This window comes from Cavia porcellus, unplaced genomic scaffold (assembly GCF_034190915.1).
Source record: "Cavia porcellus strain 051 isolate PalLab524CR breed Dunkin Hartley unplaced genomic scaffold, mCavPor4.1 scaffold_19, whole genome shotgun sequence".
NCBI classification, from domain to species: domain Eukaryota; kingdom Metazoa; phylum Chordata; class Mammalia; order Rodentia; family Caviidae; genus Cavia; species Cavia porcellus.
In genome coordinates this window covers 24,827,415-24,846,675 of record NW_026947502.1, presented here as the reverse complement: position 1 = coordinate 24,846,675, position 19,261 = coordinate 24,827,415, and the positions used below count along the sequence as shown (strand labels likewise).

The window sequence follows — 19,261 nt, the reverse complement described above, 5'->3', positions numbered from 1 at the left end:
AGTTACAAAATATACACTTAATTCAGAAGCACTTTCTTTGCAAATAATGTGACCAAGCCAAGTTAGTGGAAGCTTTTTTACCTCTCTGATACTGGTAATACCACCAGGCGATGTCTAGGAAAAAGTAAGAAGACATTTTACCAAATCCATTCATAGAAAGAGCAAAACACATTTCTGGTGTGAATGGAGAGGCCACTCTGAGGGTGTTCAGGTCACATCCAGCTCAACATATGCAAAGAGGCCACTCATTAGCAGAGCAGGGGCTACCTCCCATCTTTTCCCCATAGTTGGACAGGCAGGAGCAAAGGGGTCACTTCTCAGTGACCTGGCTCACTGAGCATGCCCTCAGCCATGCAGTCATGCAGCCTGAAGAGAGATGGGATGGCACGTGGCAGAGGATACATGGACGTGGGTAGGTCTTTGGAAATGTCCACATGTTTGACTGAAGAGTGGCATAAGTTAGCCTACATGATGAGGGGACTCTACCACCAGCCCTTTTTGCTTCTTTGTGCTTTGAATTTGCACATCTTGTAGGATGGTACATTTGTTTTCTCAACAGTTATCACCGTTATCAGTGAAGTCTGTACTATGTATACATTAGAGAATAAAACAAGTTTCCTGCTCTCATGGAGCTTACAATCTACAAGTATTGGCTTTTTCTTCCTTCTTTTTCCTTAAGCTTGATAAGAAACTCAGATGCCAAAAACCAAAGGCGTTACTGAAGATAAGAGTTAGCACATTAAGATGTGTGGCAGCTGAATGCAGCGTAAGTCCCTGTGATGCAAAATATAAAACACAAGGCAAAACACCAGACCTAGAGAATGACCCGTGGATAGTGGCTGGATAGGTCCAAAGCCCCGGCAAACTCTCCTTGATGCTTTTCTGTTGGCCTTTTATGTGTCTTTTGCATTCAGCCTGTTTCCACTGTAGGTTCTTATTTGAATTTCCTCGAGTCTTGCCAGCATCCCTGATCAACAGTGTGTAAAACCATCAACAGTGTGTTTTAGCCCCTACCCCCAACTCACAACCCCAGACCAGAACATCTTGTTCCCCTACTGCTCCTTAAAAGGGAAGTATACATAACTGGGTATCAGTTGTCTTTTGATCTGTATGCCAAGAGAGAAACTTACTTTGCCAGATTTAGTTGCCCCTTTGACCTCTCAGGTTAGGTGGTATTGGTATTCATTCATTTATTTATTTTTAATAATAGACTATATTTTAAAACAGTATTAGGTTTATAGAAAAATTGCACAGAAAGTAAAGACAATCTCATACATGCAAAATCTCCAAGTTTCTATTACCAACATCTTGCATTGAAGTAGTATATGGTATTTGTTATAATTGATGAGCTAATATCTGATGAACTGATATTGATACATTAATATGCATTAATCTAAAGTTTAAATTAGAGTTCATTCTTAGAATTGTACTGTTGTATGGATCTTGATAAATGCATAATGTCTTATATCCATTGTTACAATATCAAAGCATTTTATTGCCCTGAAACTAGGTCGCATTTTCAAAGAGACAAAAATGAAATACAAACAGAAGTTGAGATAGATTTACAAATGTAAATTGACTTTCTCTGGCATGCCAAGAATGTAGTAAATATTGGAATACAGATGAAAAATACAATGTTTATTTACCTGCAGTTCTCAGACTAGAGGGAAGACACACACTTGGATCAGGGCTTGCAAACTCAAATGCCAATAGTTATTGGCAGGCAGTTTGGATGAGTATGATGGTAAGTGTGTGATTATAAAGAGAAATGGGGACTGAGAACTGGGCAATTGTCCCCAAGAAAGGTAAAAGCTATTATTCATTCAGTTGTTTTCATGCAGGGAATTTAAACCCAATGAATCCAGATAGATTTTTCAAGAGATGCTGTAATGTATTTTCAAATGTTAAATTAAAAATACATTATGTGACAAACAAGGCATACTGATAGGTAGGATGGTATGGGCTGCTGGTCTTAACTCTTCTTTGGCAAATCATTCCAAACCAACGTGGATATGGCTAAGAACTAGAGAAGAAGAAGAGGAAGAGGAGGAGGAGGAAGAGGAGGAGGACAAGGAGGAGGAGGAAGAGGAAGAAGAGAAGGAGAAAGAAGTTGTTCTTAGTTGATGCCACATGGATGACACAAACTGGAAGGAAGGAACATCAGAGAAGATGTCAAGGGAAGAGAATAACATAGTTCAGTCTTGAAGGATGAGAAGAAGGAACATCTTATACAAAGGTGCAGACTCTGAAAGACCCAAGAACAGTAGATTCTCTGGTGGCACAGTTGAAGATGTTGTTTGAAGATATTGGAGTGCTAGCATGGCACCCTGCCTCAACACAGTGCAATGCCTGTCTGGATCAAGTTTATCTTCTTTTATTACTTCCAGAAGTTGAAGGCCCAACTAAATAATTTATGTAATTTTGCTCTAATGTCCAGCATTCGGTGAAAATTTTCTAGGCATAGTAGGAAACAGGACCGACTATAGGACCAAGATAAAAAAAATAAAATGTAGTAGTAGAGCTATAGCTAATTCAGATACTTGATTGATCAGGCACAGGCTTCAAAATTATGGTAAACACATGCTTGAGAACATATATAGATAAGTTGGAGTATTCCATCACAGGGTCAGCCTATATACAAATAGTCCATTAAAATTCTGGAATTGAAAATACATTATCCCAAATTATCAACGGAATAGGCCAATTTAACTGCACATTAGGAACAGAGGAAGAGAAAATTAATGATTTGCTGGAAAGCTCAGTATAAAAATATATGGAGACACAGAGAGAGAGAGAGAGAGAGAGAGAGAGAGAGAGAGAGAGAGAGAGAGAGGGAAAGAAATGGAAAATCAAGAGACGAGCACAATAGACATGTGGGGCATGATGAAAAATTCTAACATGCGTACTACTGAAGCCCCTCTGAAAAGGGACAATAAATAAAGGAATATTTGGAGGGATTATAAACAAGACTTTATTTAAAAATAAATGGGTAGGCTGCGGGTTTAGCTCAGCCGCCTAAGTGCCTGCTTGGCAAATGTAAAGTCGTGAGTTTGATCCCCAGCACATCCCTCAATGGGTAGGTAAAATATATGACGCCACAAATTTAAGAAGCACTCCAAATGCCAAACAGGATAAACACAAAAGAAAATCATATGGAAAAACATTGTGCTGAAATACAAAGACAGTCTTCTACACAAGAAAATGACCATCAGATAAAAGCCAAACCCTAATTAAATACTTCTTACAAGCACAAGGACAAATAAAGGGTAAAAGTAACCTGATGGGAAAGGATATATTATGCAAAAATAAATCAAGAAAAGCTGGGTGTCTATGGTCATATCAGACAAAGTAGATTTTAAGATAAGAAACTTTTCTAAAAATGAAGGCTCTTCATAATATAAAATGATCCATTAGCTCAGAAGACCTAACAATTCTAAAGTAGTATATACTAATAATATAGCGTCAAAATATATATAAAACTAAACTGGAAAGAATTAACTGGAGAAATGTTTGTAACCAGAACTGCAGATTTTAGAATGCCTCCCGCAGAAACTGTGCAACAAGCACACAAAGAACATCAATATGAACCACAAAATATCCGAGCAATGTAATTAAGGAACTTGGCCTCACCGACACATATAAAATTCTGTACCCAATCATCACAGCCTACTATACATTCTTTTAAAATATTTATCAAAATTGACCATTTCCTGGGATATCCAGCCAGTCTCAACAGTTTGGAAAATCAAAGTTATTCAGAATGTTTGTTGTCTAGGCTGGAATTAAATAAGATATCAATTGCAAAAAAGAAAACTAGAAAGCACTCAAAGGTGTGGAAACTACGCAATATAGCGTAGTTGCAATTTCCAGGTAAGCCATGTATCAAAACAATATCATGGAAATACAGAAAGTGCTGTGAACTACAATGAAAGAATGAAAATATGACAGACCAAAACTTCTGGGATGTTGTTAAAGCTGTATCCACAGGGAAATTTAGAAGAACTGCAAATCATTAATATGACAATATGCACAAGAAATGCAGAATGTTATGCTCCCTCATAAAATCCTATATTTGGTATTTCCCGGGGTCCATTGTCTCCTAAACTCTGTTGGTTACAGTAGAAACTATATTAGGAGTAGCATGCTGGTATTTGAAAATGCCAACTTTTCTCTCCCAATAAATATGGTTGATTGATTTGCCCACGATGGGGTCAGCACCATCTTTTGATTGACAAGTCCCTCAACGTACCGAAGTCAGGAGTGAAAAATCCACATTGCTGCCTGCCTGCAGCAAAAGGGGAAAATGTACTCTTTGGTCTTTAAACCTTAAAGCTTAGATTCCTACAGATGAGGCTTGGAGATGAGTCAAAAATCCACTCAGACACATGCAGTGCACACAACTCATCAGCTCTGAATTTTATATACTTAACAACGAGTCCCAGGAGTGCTGAGCTGAGCTGATAAAGATTTTCTGAGTGTTCCAGATATTTTTTCAGTCTTCTCAGTTCAATAAAACTCAAATCATGTTTTGCTCCAAGCATTTGTTCTCTTAATCTTGAAACCCCTCCTGCCCCTTTTAGGCAAAATTGAATTTATACATTTCTCATTCATTTACACCTTGGTCCTGAAAATGTACTGGAAAAACAGAGTTCTACAAAAAAAAATCTTTGAGTATTGCTACTTTTACTAGATAGATGGTTTTTAAGATCAAATGATTTGAGAATTCTTCAATGTGTGGTGTATTTCACTTTACTGCCCTTTCTCCTGCAGCAAGGGTGTTTTTAGGTTAGCATAGCGGTGAATTTATGCCAGGACGGGAGTGTCAGCTGTTCCTCACACCTTCTTGGAGGAGGGGCATCAAGTGTCAGAAATGAACTGTGAGAAATATTATGTAATAGGTAAAAGTCTACAAACTCACTACACAGAGTAAGTCAAGTGCTGTTTGTTACATGACAGTATCATGTCCATGTATTTTTTGACCAAGGTTGAAAAAACAAACAGCGAGGAAAAGACTTATCTAGATGTAGGGTTGGAGAAAGAAGAACCCTGAAAGGTGTTTCAGGACGGGAGCAAGGCCAAGTGCAATAGGGACTTTTATGTCCCTTCCCTCTAAAGCAGTATCTTAGAGCAGCTAAGCCCAGGGCTGAGCTACAAGGTAGAACTGGTAGGAATTCAGCCAGAGGCGGAATTGTCTAGATGATGTTTTAAGTGGATCTTTTTGTCTGGGAAAAGTGCCCTAGGGTGAAATTTTTGATGATTTACTTAGGTAGCTGCAGCAGTCTCTGCAGCTCTAGGGGGCAATTAGTCAAATGAAGCCCAACTCCTGCCACCAGCCAGCACTCATGCTGCATAGAGAAACCTCCCGCCACTTCTTTGGACTCTGCAGGGCAGTGCCCTGAGGGTCCAGCACATGTGATAGCCCATTAATGAGCATGGCTGCCTGGCATCCCGGCTGGGGAGAGAGGGCCTTGTGCTCAGATGAGTAGATAGGTAGGCTATTTCTGCAGGAAATAGAAGGATGCACGACTGAGTGTGTATTACTCCTTTTGAGTCAGGAGCTGGAATGACAATTCATTGTAAGTGAAGAGTTTTTGGGGAGAAAGGGCATTTTTAGTGTCAAGATGGAGAAATGAAGGTAGAGACAAATTGAAGAAATCTCTCAAAGAGAAGTCAAGGAGGGTTTATCTGAGATTCACATTTTCTTATCCAGGAAAACTTACTGGATCCAGGTCAGGGTAAGGTGTGCCGAGCCCATCTTTCAGCCTGCTGCTGAAGGAGGACAGATGCCTGTTGTGAATACACCTGGAAAACTTGCTAAGTGATGATGCTGTTCAATCAGAGAGCTGGCTTTGGAGGGCTGGCAAGCATCCAATAACTGCTGGCTTTGGGGAAGGCGAGAAAAACCTAATGGATATCACCTTCCAGTTTCCTTATGTAAATGGACTACTTCAAGCTGCCAGTGGTGCTGCTTTTGAAAGGATGATCCCCCAGTATGACCTGGCTCTAGTTTAACTCTTTCAAATTAGTATACTAAACAATTAAAACCTACTTGCATAGTGTAAGCTTCACCTCTTCATCCAAGCTAATAAGCCATTTGTTTCCAGGGTGAGCATATATTTTTCTACATCAGATAATCACAAATGAAGAAATAATGGAAGTTGTCCAAGGGAGCTTTCGCTGAATTCAGTCCTAATGCATCCTGGTATTAAGAGCCTATCTTAGTGAGCTCAGAGAGCACATTAATAGTTTTAGAATTGATCTCATCAGCTCACTCTCCCTAGGAAGTACATGGTTATTAGAGTAATTCAAGTTATAATCATACCCACCTTGCAGGTATAAATCTGAGATAAGGTATATAAAATCTTGAGTGCACATAGTAAGGGCTAAATGTCATTGTTATGTTATGTATTATGGTCATGATTTTAAGGCTCATTCTCAACAACAGAATCCAATAGTGATATGTTAGACACTAAGTCACGATTATGCCTTTTTGATGGATCTAGTACATTTAATGGACTTCTAGTTCAGATGGGAAGATTTTCTTAGTTTGTGATTTACTCTTCTAAAGAGATACCCAATTGCTAGTTCAGGGCAGACATGAACTGGCTAATGTGCACATTACCGTCTGTATTAACTGTAATGGTCATAAGCAAACACAAGACAGAATGAAAGAGTGTCAACTACCTCAGTGTGAAGATGGCCACATAGCATGGTGTCGGTGGGTGGTAGAGGCCAGAAACACAGGGCCTGAAGCAATAGTAAATAGATGTAATAACTTATGATCATTGAGAAAATACCCTGCTTTTCCCCTCTAGAGTTACAACATGGCTTCCTGTCTGCTGCCCTTAATAATCCAGTCAATGTGTATATTGATTTGGTCCTTTTCCTTAGCTGGAGAGGGTGATTGGACACTACCCTCAATTGGAGCATCAACTGCCAAGTACAAGGACTGCAGATAGTTCATCGCAGAATGTATGTGTGCCTGCCTTGAGGCAGAGAGAGATGTCAAGGTGCCACCTCTCCAGGACCCAGCTTGGAAGCCTCTTAACTGTGCACTTAATAAATGAAGCCTGGGAAGACATACCTTGAATTATTAATGAAGTTATTCAGCTTTGATTGTTTCCTTCTTTTGGAGAAAGGTTATTCACTCAAATGCCTTTGATTAGACTACACAATACATCACAATTGGGCATATTTTATGTGCAACTTTATGGTGATAATAGTTCTGTCTCATTTAGAAGCAAATCAGACATTATGAACTTCGTGATTTATTAATGTATTGATTTCTATAAATGTCAGCGCATCTCACATCCTGTCAGAGAGCCCGGGAGCAATCAGTAGAGAGCCAATAAAAATGTAAAATGAAACCATCATAAAAAGAGGAAATACTGCCTGTTTCAAAGCCTTGCTGCCTCTGAATTGTACCAGGATCCAGACCATTTCCACAAAGGCATCACTTCACCCCAAGGAAATTCAATCTGCGTGAGGCTGTGTGAGAGGCTACCTTCTACTTAAATATTTTAAATAAAAATAGATTGCATGCGCTGAAATAGATAGCAAGAGACAAAGAGTGAGTTTGTTGTGGAGAGGAGCTGGAGCCGGCTCCCAGACTCATCCTGGTGGAATCAGGAAGGTGAGAAATCTCTTTCAATCAGATCCACTCCACTTATGCCTGCTGAAGAACCTCCAGGATGAAGCCCAGACTCCCCAGAGGGCAGAGAAGGGTCTACTGTGGGGTCAGTCTATATTTCTAGCATAGTTCCCCACAGCTTCTCGCAGTTGTGACAGAATCTACTGGCACACAGAAGCCTGTCTCTGCAGGAGTATGTGTTCAGCTGACTCCAATCCCATGCACTCTTTGACCTGGTTTCAGTGCCACCTCTGCTGGGCTGTGCTCTCAGACCAGCACACAGAAAGCTCTCTCTTCCAACCTCCAAAGCACTTACAGACTCTGTCACCCAGCAGATGTCAAGATCACCTGTTAGGTGCTACAGTTTTCATATACAGGGTGGGGTAGGGAGAGACTCTGCCTTGTGCCTTACTTTTGTTTTAGTTTTTTTGGTATCTAACCCTCTGCATGATGTCTTGTATCTACTTTGCACAAATAGGTGCATAGTAAGTGTTTTATTATTTGCTATGTGTTTTTTACTTGTTTAAAATAGATGCTTAGTAAGTGTTCTTTATTTAACGACAGGAATTAAATTGGAAATGCATTAAGATATTGAGATACTGAGATAGCTGCCAAGGGAAAGTCTGGAAGGTATTTGGCCAACCGAGTGACCAATTTCATAACTTCACAGTATACTTCAGAAATCACAACCTGGCGGCTCACAGAATACTGTCACTGTTTCACTTTTTTAAAATATGAATTTTACTAGCACTTTATTTTACATAAAAATATGGATTTTGCCTTCTCAAACATCTGAAACTATGGCCATGCTAGGCACATATTCCTACATGGCAACATGAGAAGCTGAGGGGTGGCTGCTCAGTTTAGATGGAGAACATGCTCTCCAGTAAGCTGCAGACCCCACTACTCCTTATTACCTCCCCGACACCACAGCCAAGGACAGTTGTTACTCATCACCCTTCAGGTATGTTACCTGCCTTGACTGGACTTCCTATTTGATTATCTCTTTCCTCCGATCCACACTGTTTTTCCAAATAAGTTTTGCAACACTCTAGAAACAGCAAAATTTCAATGGGGCAGGGTCCCAACCAATGTGGAGGAGACAGGCTGCTCTGTAAGGAGTCGAGCTGTGTCCTGAAGTGTCTGTATCTGTGCTGCTATCACACATATCAGGAATGAGACAGGCCTCCAGGTTCTGGGCTCAGTGCATTTTTAGCCTTATGTTTTACAGAGTACTTTTCATTTCCACCTTGCTCAATATCTGTGATATTTGTGCTGTATAATTCAACAATAAAGGAATCACAGAAAGCTCACCTGTCAGTCTAATACTAGGATCAAAGGACCCTGTGCAGGTACAGTGCCCAACACTTTGAAGGGCCTCAGTCAAGTCTCCTTCCCACTTGGTAGGGTCAGGGAGGACCCTAATGAGTCTTTGGTAGGCTGAGAATGGGTACAACTTAGGAGAGCCCACATAGCACTCTGTTAGCGAGGGCAGTGAGTCCAAGGGCCAGCTGGAGGGTTTTTGTAGTTTATGAGAGTGAATGAGCCAGGATTAATTAGCTGACTTAGTCTGTGGATACATTAGACGGTCATAGGGCTCTGAAGCTGTTTAATCTGTTGGGTGGGGGTTGGCAAATGCCGAGCCTCCGATGGAGCTTTGAAGGAACTTTCCAGATCAGAGCTCTGGCCTAGAATCCCCAACCCTTTTGAATTCCTCTCTGTGAGAAAGTGCTTCTTAGGATTTAGGTTTCAAGGAGGCTTATCATAGATCTCACACTGGATCAGAGGAATCTTTGAAAATTAAAGCTCAGAAACAGCTTGAAGTCCTGACTTCTGTGGAAGCTTTCCCAGACCTCCTGGTCTGCAACTCAAGTCCTGAAACCTCTTTTTCTCTGTGAGGATCTCATCCCTGCAGGGTCAGGAGCTATGGTTGGAGATACACTTTCCCCTTCATTACTCTTTGATGTATTTCTAAAGCTGTGGGTATAAATTGCTTTTAGATTTGCAACATTTGATTAATAACATTACGTTCTAAGTGGGAAGACAGATAAATCCCATTTGTTGATCTGTGGCAATTGGTATTTCTGTTGTTGTGATGCTATTTTGGTGAAATGAAATGTTTTCAAACAAAATAGTGTACTGTGGTGGTCATTCTGATAGAGGAGGTGAAATTTGAAATTATATCTCCCGACCTGTTAGGATGTCTGATATGCAAAAGTTACGTTATTTACAATTAAAGAATGAATTTTAGGAACAACAGAGGTTAAGTGTAGGAAAATATTTATTGAAAGGATAGCTCCTGAGGGGCAAGAGGGGATCTAAATGGGTAGCTGGAGACTCCAATTTATAGGTAAATTTCATAGAGCAAAACCCACGTGGATATTTCATGGGTTATAGCTATGGTTAATGAACAAGGTTACAAATATAGTCATTTAGTAATCCAATGGGGAAACAAGTTTCATAAAAAGAACAAAAATACTTTTTCTATGAAATGGTGGGTTTGGAGGTCTTGGTCACCCATAGGGAGACTGATATCTATCTAGACTTCATTAGGGCCAGTGTTTGTCTTTTGATCAACGATTGGGCTTGGTCATTTTATCTTTATCTCCAACAGTGTGTCTCAGCCATGATTGTAAAAACATATGGTGTGTGTGTTTGGGGGACCAAAAAAGACCACCAGGCTTGTGTGCAGGCAAAAAAGCATGGAATTTATTGTTCCTTGGTGCAGGCAGGCAAAGAGCAATAAGGTCACCTTCCACCAACAAAGAGGCTTGTGTCCCTTTTATAGGGATTAAAAAAAGACAGGGAACATTAGCAGGACTGATTTTAATAAAAATCTGTGGCTAAAATTCTCTGGCTGTCTTGCACCTCAGTGGGCAAAATCCTTGAAGTATTTGTTGTAAATTTTTGGGTGTTCCCAGATGTCTTAGGGCCTGCAAAATTCCTCATCTTATCTGACTTCCTTCATGACATCTTGTGCTTGCTGATGACAATTTCAGTCTTGAGCTGAGTTCCCTGCAGACAGGAGTGCTTCTTCCGGCAAGCAGGTTAGGGGCTGGTAGACTCAGGTCCAATTTGAACCTTACATACCTTTGTCCTGATGCTCTTGTGGACCTAACCCTAGCTGATTGCCTACAATATTTGTATTCAATTTAGTTGTCTATAATAATTCATGCTCATCACCAACACCTTGCAGTTCCCCTTGCCCCAGGTGTATGTCTAGATGCTCTGCTTGCCCACTGAAGTTAGGTGTGACTTTGTGACTGGCACTGACCAAGCAAGTGATGGGTGCACAGGAGTGATGTGTGCCCCAGTGACTCAGTCAGCTTGCTGTCCATGCAGTTTGGCTCCAGAGCCAATGCTTCTATACTCTGACTCCACTCAGGTGAAATCTCAGCCCTCAGAAAAGTCTCGTCCCCTCCTTGAGGAAGATGCTCTCTGTGGCAGCCTAGAACGATGACAGGAAATGGCTAGGTGAGACTGGGGTTGGCTTCTGGGTGCATGGAACTACTCCTCATGAGAAGTCGAGGGGCAAGAACATAGACCTGCTCCAGCTGGGGAGAGGAGGCTGTTGTGTATGGAGGCTGGACATGCTAAAAAGGCCCAGAGAAGTGAGAGGTTGGTGTCTTCGTTACTTTTTACTGGTTGAGGAGACAAAATACATGATGCTCAAAGTTGGGAAAGGAAAGGTTTATTTCTTACAGTTTTTGGCGGTTTCAGTTCATACTCAGTTGGCTCCAAGGCAGTGGGGCATGGCGGGGCCGCAGTTCATGGTGGCTGCAAACAGCAAGCAGAAACTGGCAAGAGAGCAAGACAAGCGTTCTTCCTGCCATTACGTCACATCCTGGCTCCACCCCTATGGGAGTGTAGCACTGACATCATCAATGTAAGCACTAGACAATGAACCAATCACAGATGCATAATGTAAATGCATGAGGCCAGGGGCCACCGACATAAGCCATGACAGTAGGTATGGATTGCCTTGTGTTGGTCCTATGAGCATATTAAAAGTTTCAGGGACAGCAAGCAGTAAAGCGATAAGAAATCGTTTTTGTTTTGAGAAACCAGAGGAAGCTGGGAGTGATTGTGTACTTAGGACGCTGAGTCAGGAGGCTTGTTGGAAGCTCCGGCCAGCCTGGTCTACAATGTAAACTCAAGGCCAGCCTGAAGGCATAGGAAGATCCTGTCTCAACAAGACAAGAAGGAGGAAAAGGAGAAAGAGGAGGAGGAGGAGGAGAGGAGGAGGAGGAGGAGGAGGAGGGGAAGGAGAAGCCACCGTTAGAGCACTACACATTATAATATTATCACCCAGTGGGAGTCTGATGTTAGTCGTAAGAGAACTGGAATATACACTACTGCTCCCCACTTGCTGGGACTTCATATAGATGGATTAGCAGAGCCAGTTCTCTGACGGAAGGCTTTGTTTCCTTCCTCTCATTCCTTCCTTGCCTGCTTATTGCGAAAGAGGGGTTCTATGAGTCTAATAGGCCTGATATCTTGAACTCAGTCCCAGCTCTCTGCAAGTGAGGGCAAATGGAAGAACATCTGCTTCTCCTTCTCAGTTAATAAAACTTACAATATGAAACATCTGAGGTTTCAGCTAAAATACCAAGGGGCTTGGTGATTCCTATTTAGAATGCCAAAGGCTGAGTCAGTCTTGGCTGGAGGCCTGACTTCCTGGCATCAAGAATATTATAAGACTAGAGAAAAATCTCTCAGGACCATGAGATATTTTTCTAGCTAATCAGTAACTTCCTCCTTTATTTTTACTTTAATTATCTCATGACCCTGCAGAGGGAAACAGGTCCTATAGTTGTAATGAAAAGGTAGAGATTAAGAATCAAAAAGAGATGTGTTAATTATTGAAGTGAAGTTCAAGAAAGTCAGAGGCAGTGGGACCAGGTTCAGAGATGTGGGCATTGTACAAATGTTCAGCATTGTACAAATTTCCCATTATTTCTCAGAAAAATTCCTAGAAGTGGAATAAAGTGTTATGAAATGGGAAATTAGCTTTCTATCTGTCTATCTACCTACCGATCTATCTTTATGTATTGTATCTATCCATGTCTGTAAGATATCATACACAAGCATTTCAATAGTGGTTATCTCTGGGATATGACATTATGAATGACATTGTTTTTTGCTTGTGTGTATTTTCAACATTTTCTGTCATGGGTATTTATGCATTTCTACCCACAAAAAGTATGGGTAAGCCAATTTAAAAGACAAACATGGAGCCCTTTTGAGTCCTTAGAAGACCTGGGCTTGGTGGTGGTGATGGGGTGAAGCCCTGGGCCCAGGGTTGTCATGGGATCCTTTCTCTGCAGGGCAGTCTGGAAAACCAGGCAGGTGAGGGTACAAAGCTCTGGCTTGGAGATCTCATGTGGCCTTGGCAACGTGTTATTTATCCATCTTACTTTCAGCCCCTGGGATTTTGCAGGACTCTTATGAGATCATCAATAGAGATCCAGTTACTGATAATCCTTCTTTATCCTATAAAGTAAAAAAGGCTGGCTGGAGGTAGTGGATTGGACAGATGCTCTGGATTCTGGAGAAGGCATTTCTGAGACAGAAAGGGTTGCGGTAAGTAGAGTTGAAGGGGAGGGACTTCCACTGATCTCAACAGTTGCTGATATTTTGGAAGCATTTCTATTTACCCAGTGCTTCATGGGCATTATTTTTGTCACCCTCCCCTGTGAGCTACACACAGCCACCCTTTTGAAGACAAGGAGCCTGAGATTTAGGGATGTAGATAAAGGCCACATATCTAGTATGGAAGATCTGAATTCAAATCCAGATCTCCTTGTTACCAAGTCCATGTTCTCTATTGCTGCAGTACATCAAATAAGCTTTTTAACCACACAGAACTGGGGCAAAACCCAACTTTGTCACAAGGAATTCACTGCCCTCAGTTTGTTCTTCTAGTCAGTGGATGTAATCTTCATGAGGACCACATGTGATGTGGTATGTGACAACCTGGTGGCCCCAGTGGTGTTCACCATATGGTGGTTCCCTGGCTCCCTGGTCTGGGTCTCCAGGAGGGCATTCTCAGTGCTTGGGTCTTTGGAGGCAGTGTCTCCAAGCTGTGCTGCTGAAAAAGCAAAAAAAATTTTTGCTCTGGCTTATGTGGCTAGATTTTTAAATATTTAATTATGGAGACCTTCTGTGTGGAGAGAGGGCAGGACTTGTTATTAAATCTGGCTGCTTGGTCTCCCTCACTTGCCTGTGGGATTATTCATTCATTTCCAGTCATACAATTTAATATTGCAACAGCTAATGGGAAGATGTTGATAATTTGTAAAAACTGGTTGTTCCTGAGGCCATAGGAGGAGCTCCATGTCTGGGTGTGCTGTGGGAGCTGGAGCAAATTCCCAGAAACAGGAGCTTCCAAAGCTTCAGGTCCACTATACACGAAGCCTCATGGAGTGACTTCTGTGTGCCTGGTGCCAGGTGGAGGCTAGAAGAGGTAGGAAGATGTTCATGGTTGCAACCTCAAAAACTTAGGGTTTTTGAATGCATTAGAGGGCTGGACTCTGCAGCCAGACACACTTGGGTTCAAAATGCCTACTTTGACATTTCCTAGCTGAAGCATTGAACATTAACCTCCGTCGGGATCAATTTTGTGGACTTGATCTCTTTCCTCAGGACTACTGCAAAGTGTCAGCCTGCAGTCCATAGACCCAAAAACCCAGCAATGATTCTCTGCATGAGCAGGTAAAAAGGTCTTTCTAAAACAGTCATTCAAAGAGCATATAATTATGGAGCACCTAATATGTGCCAGGCACTTTGACAGGTGTGATTGTAAAGATGAACATAGACAGGCATAGTTCTTGTCTCCAGAGCTCATGGCTTGGTGAATGAGGGACTTAAACTAAGAATCACAGCCAACGAGTACAAAATTTCCACTGTGAGAGGAGCTTCAAGGGAGAACTCTGTACTTGGTGCTGTTGGAGGAAGTGGCAGAGCCCTGGGCTCATGGAGGGGTGCAATGCCAGTGGATGGCTTTCAGGGAGAGTAATGATGGGCTTGAGATCTGGAGGAGAGGAGGCTTGCTAAACTGCATTGAGCTCTACAGGAGCACCATTTTTGACACCAGCAGCACCATCACAGAGCGGGTAGACCAGTTCCCTCGTCGGGAATGACACTTTAAACAAGTACATAGACAAGAGCTAGGGATGTGGCTCAGTGGTTGAGCACTTGCCTAGGCTACGTGACACCCTGGGTTCAATTTTTAGCACTGCACACACACTAAAAACGTATAAATCACCACAAAAATGAGTATGAAAGTATAAATGTTTATTAGTATGATAAAGGAAAAGAATAGATCAGTGTGTAAAAGAAAACCCAGAAGGACTCTTAATATTTATGTTAGTGGGAGGGGGAATCTGTGAACATGTGAGCTGAAGGATACAAATGAGAAAGAGTTTGAGGAAGAGGGAACCACACCACATGTCTGAGGACTGTGAAATGAGAAAGAACTTAACCTTTGACAGAAAGAAGTTGGAGGTCAGGGTGGTGGAGGATAACCGAGGGGAGACGGTGCTGCCAGGTAAGAACAGCGAGGGGTTGGATAACCGAGTGTCTTATGGACAGTTTTTATTTTTAAAGCAATAGGGAGCAGAACTAAGTTTGTAATTGCTTCAATCAGAAATGTACGTAAGTGTTCATCACGGATAAAATGGATGATAATTGTTAGCACAGTTACACAAGAGCACACTACACAGCAATGTGAATGAATTCACCCCCACATCTAATGATATGAATGAATAAATATAGAGAAGAATTGAGGAAAATTGATCTATGTGGTAGAAGTCAGGTTGGCAGTTACCTTTGGGGAATGTTGAGTGAATGGAACAAATTAGAGGCTTCTGGGACATTTTAACAGCTTCTTTAAAATCTGGGTCTTCGTTGCACAAGTTCTGGTGCAGGCCATTTTAATGGAAGTTTCAATTTTTTAATGTTTAAAAATATACACAGAAGGATGAGCTAGGAGTGTGTTCTGACTATCTGAGTGAGAGATGATGTTGATTTTGAAGGAGACAAATGGGAAGCAGTGTCTGAAGAGTCCCTGACATTGAGTCCACCAGATTTGACAACACTAGGTTTGGAAGGGATTGAAGGAATAGGATTGGAAGGTGATAAGGGTGACGTTTCAAGCTTGAGAAGCTGCATGAATAGTGGAAACATGTTGTGAGGTGGAGGAAGCTGACAGTGAGATGTGTCGCACTTCTCTCTGTGGACCTCCCCACCCTCAGTGATGGAGCTGTTATGGGGAGACTTTGGTTAATAGAAGTTTGGTTAATAATACTGACTTACATTTGGCTATTCTAAGCCAATAATCCTGTGATCAGTCCTGAGACAACTGTTACCAGCCATGTGCTCTCAAGTCTCATCTTCTCAGGAATAGTTCAGTTATTTATTCTCCTAACTTAGGCTCACGGATATGTGTCCAATGGACAGAATGTATTTATTGTCTATATGGGAAGAAGGTCTCATTATATACACAGGCACAAATCATAACTGCTTCAAGTGTTTCCCATGATTGTAAGGATTGAGAGAAAAGAACATTTTAAGAGAACCTCTCACCAGACTGTGGGGTATCAAAAACATTTCATACTCTATGCTAACCAACCTTATAAAATTATTTATTGTTATACTGTCTGTTTTTTGAGACAAGATCTCACTGTATGGTTTGGGCTGCGCTTGAACTCCTCTGTAGGTTGGCTTCAAATTTGGGGTGATCTTCCTGTCCCAGCCTCCAAAGTGCTAGGATTATAGGCATGTGGCAACACACCTAGCAGGAATTACTATTGTTTTTAAATTTTTGATTTGTTTCATTTTAAAGATAATAAAATACAGCAAAACAAGACAAAACAAAGCCAACCGAGACAATTCAGTGAAACTGGCACAGAACTTCAGAGCAGAATACTGGGATAACAATAATGGGTACCATGGTATAACTTGTTATCTTAACAATAGTTGTCCAAAGAATTACTTTTGAAATTCCCACTTTTTATGTTATCAGGATTTGGTGGCAGTGTCGGAACCTGAATTCTAACTGTGTTCACTGCTTCCATCTGATCAGTGGTGAAGTCTAGCACTCACTGACATGTTAGAGGGCAGTGGAGACACCTCCCCTTCTCTTTTTCTGTAATGACCTGAAGGAGCCCCTGGTACCTGGAAAGTACTTGAGGATCTCCATATGAGAACCACTCTAAGTTCTCTTTTACATTTCTTCTCCTATAATGTCTCTTTATATGATAATAAAAATGAATCATCTATAGTTCAATGGAAAACACACATCTTAAGCTTATTGAAAATATGTGAGTTTTTTACTTTAAGATAAGATGGCCAAATTATTCAAAATTGTATGTGAAAACACACAATCCATCGTGAATTTATTTTTGACAGACATCTTTCTTCTAGATTAGGTTCCAAAGTACTGAAGAAGCAGGCAGCAGCAAGTCAAGGTTTCCAATTAAAATCACCCTGAAGATCAGTTGGGTGATTTGACTGAGAGCATATTAGCTTTCTCTCCATTCTTCAGCCATCGCATCTGTCATCCTGAAGGGACCAGGCTGGGGTCTTCATTTGTCCTAGAGCTGCCAGAGGAGTCTGTGGTTCTCCTCAGGAGTGGGCCGGGGTGCTCTCTACCATGGCTAGAACTAGGTGGATGAAAGCTTGCATGGCTGAGCCTGCATCTTGGTTTCTCTCCTCCTGGATGCCTGCTTCTCCTTAGACCCCTCTCTTTTTGCTTGCTAACCCTTCCTTCAAGCAAAAGATAAAGTATCTGCAACTGTAGCTATAGCTCATGTTTGATGATGGAAGGATTTAAGGGGCCTTTCTTATTTTTATATAATTGAAAAATATCCATTTCTAGTCTGACGGAGGCTCACATGTCAGCTCAGACTGGCACACGATGACTGAGGGGCCTCTGTGGGAAGGTGTTTACATCTATTAACGGGGAGGGGTGGAGATGGCTGATTGCTGCACCCATGGAGTTGGGAGAGCTCCAACCTCACACATGTCACTCACTTCTTAGCTCACTTCTCCGGATGCTTCACTTGCCTAGTGGCATTGTGCTGTCCATGAAAGACACCTGTTCCTATGGTCCCTGGTAGGTGGGCAGCAGTTGTGGTCCTCCCCATCCCTGAGTGAGGGTGGTGGGTTGGTGCACTGAGCAGAGGGTTTGGATCACCTTGCCTGGTTACTAGTCTGCTTAATCTTTAAGGGACAATGTGCAGGTGGGCTGGCTTGTCTCCAGGGATGACAACACATGACACTGACTTGTGTGAGAGAGTGACTAGGTAGAAGTGAGGGATGAAAGCCTGAGTTCTGGGATTTCATCCCAAATTCTGGTTTAGGAATTTCCATTCTCTAGATCTCAGTTTCTTCTGCAGTAGAAAGGATGAGAGAATCTTACTTTCTAGCCTTGGGCAGTTTCCTTTATATTTTTATGTTATTAATCAATTATGAATCCAGGCACCAAAAAAGTCTCTAAAGTCATCTTGAACCTATATTATTTTCAGGTTATATTAATTTCCCCTTGAGATAATGAGTTTCATTATGTTTATTCCTTTTGGGGAAGTTGAGTTTCTTTTAATTGGTCATAGGTTTACTTCTTTTAATCATCTCACTTTATGATGTTTAGCATTCGTTCAACATTCATATAGTTGTTTAACAAGCATGTCAGCATGACCATCTTCACTATACTCAGATTTTAGCAAAGGGAAGACATATAAAAGGAGGTTTATTAAATACTTACTACCTAAAGGTACACTAAGTGCTTTCTGATTTGTTAATCTTCTGCCAACTCTTATAGGAGATAGAATAGCAGATTGCCATCGGACAAGCTGAATCTCAGAAGACTGAAGTGACTTGCAGGGTTGCCTTGCCCTGGCATCCTGAAACCAGATCTTAAGGTCTTAATTCCGTAATATAATGTTGTGTGCATAATGTTGACATGGCCTGGTGCAGGGCTGTAATGTGCTCATCTGCTTTCTGCTGCCCTTTTTCCTCTTTATACATCAGAAGGATGGAAGTTATTATTCCTAGGGCTGCCTGAATTGGTTCTTTGTCTCTCTAGACCTGGAGAAACTTTACCCTCCTTGCTCTATCTAAAAAAAACCCTGAGAAAGACTTGAAGTGGAGACTCTAAAGGAAGGGCCCCATCTAGCAGTCTGTTTTATCACCTCGTGCTTGGCAGCAAAGGGTGGGTCTTAGGATAAAGTGCTTTGACTGCTGTGGCCTGATGGTGACCTGGCTGCATAGTAGTCTGAATATTTAATACCACACACGCTTAATTGCCTCTGGCCAATGAGTGAGTTGCTTGTTTGAGGATCTTTACTTAGGTGGTTCTTGGGGAAAATCGAGGGCATGTATATCAAGCAATTTTTGAATTATGTCTCTATTAGCATCTGTGAATGTCTCCCAGGGGAAGCCAGAAAAGCTCTATTAGTTGAGCAGTTTAAAACAGGATTGGAGGAAGCAGTGGGGGAATATCCCACAGGGAACAATAATTATAAACAGCAGTTCCATGTAAACAGGACTTAATGTGTTTTCTATATTGAATTCCTGAGAGTGAGGTCTCAGTGGTGTTTCAGCGCCCCCTCCAGGGCCTCGCCCCTGCAA

General features: G+C 41.6%; 1 protein-coding gene across 4 annotated transcripts in view; it reads right to left on the bottom strand.

The window, feature by feature from the left end:
- Nucleotides 1–19,261, bottom strand: part of Kcnip1 (potassium voltage-gated channel interacting protein 1) — a 358,462-nt gene that overhangs the window by 30,396 nt on the left and 308,805 nt on the right. The window contains exon 2 of one of the 4 annotated variants that reach the window (XM_063230762.1): nt 82–114. The exons of the other annotated variants lie outside the window; for them this stretch is intronic. Within the exon in view, the coding sequence (XP_063086832.1) occupies nt 82–114 (33 nt within the window). The remainder of the gene's footprint in view (nt 1–81; nt 115–19,261) is intronic. 4 annotated transcript variants of the gene reach the window in all.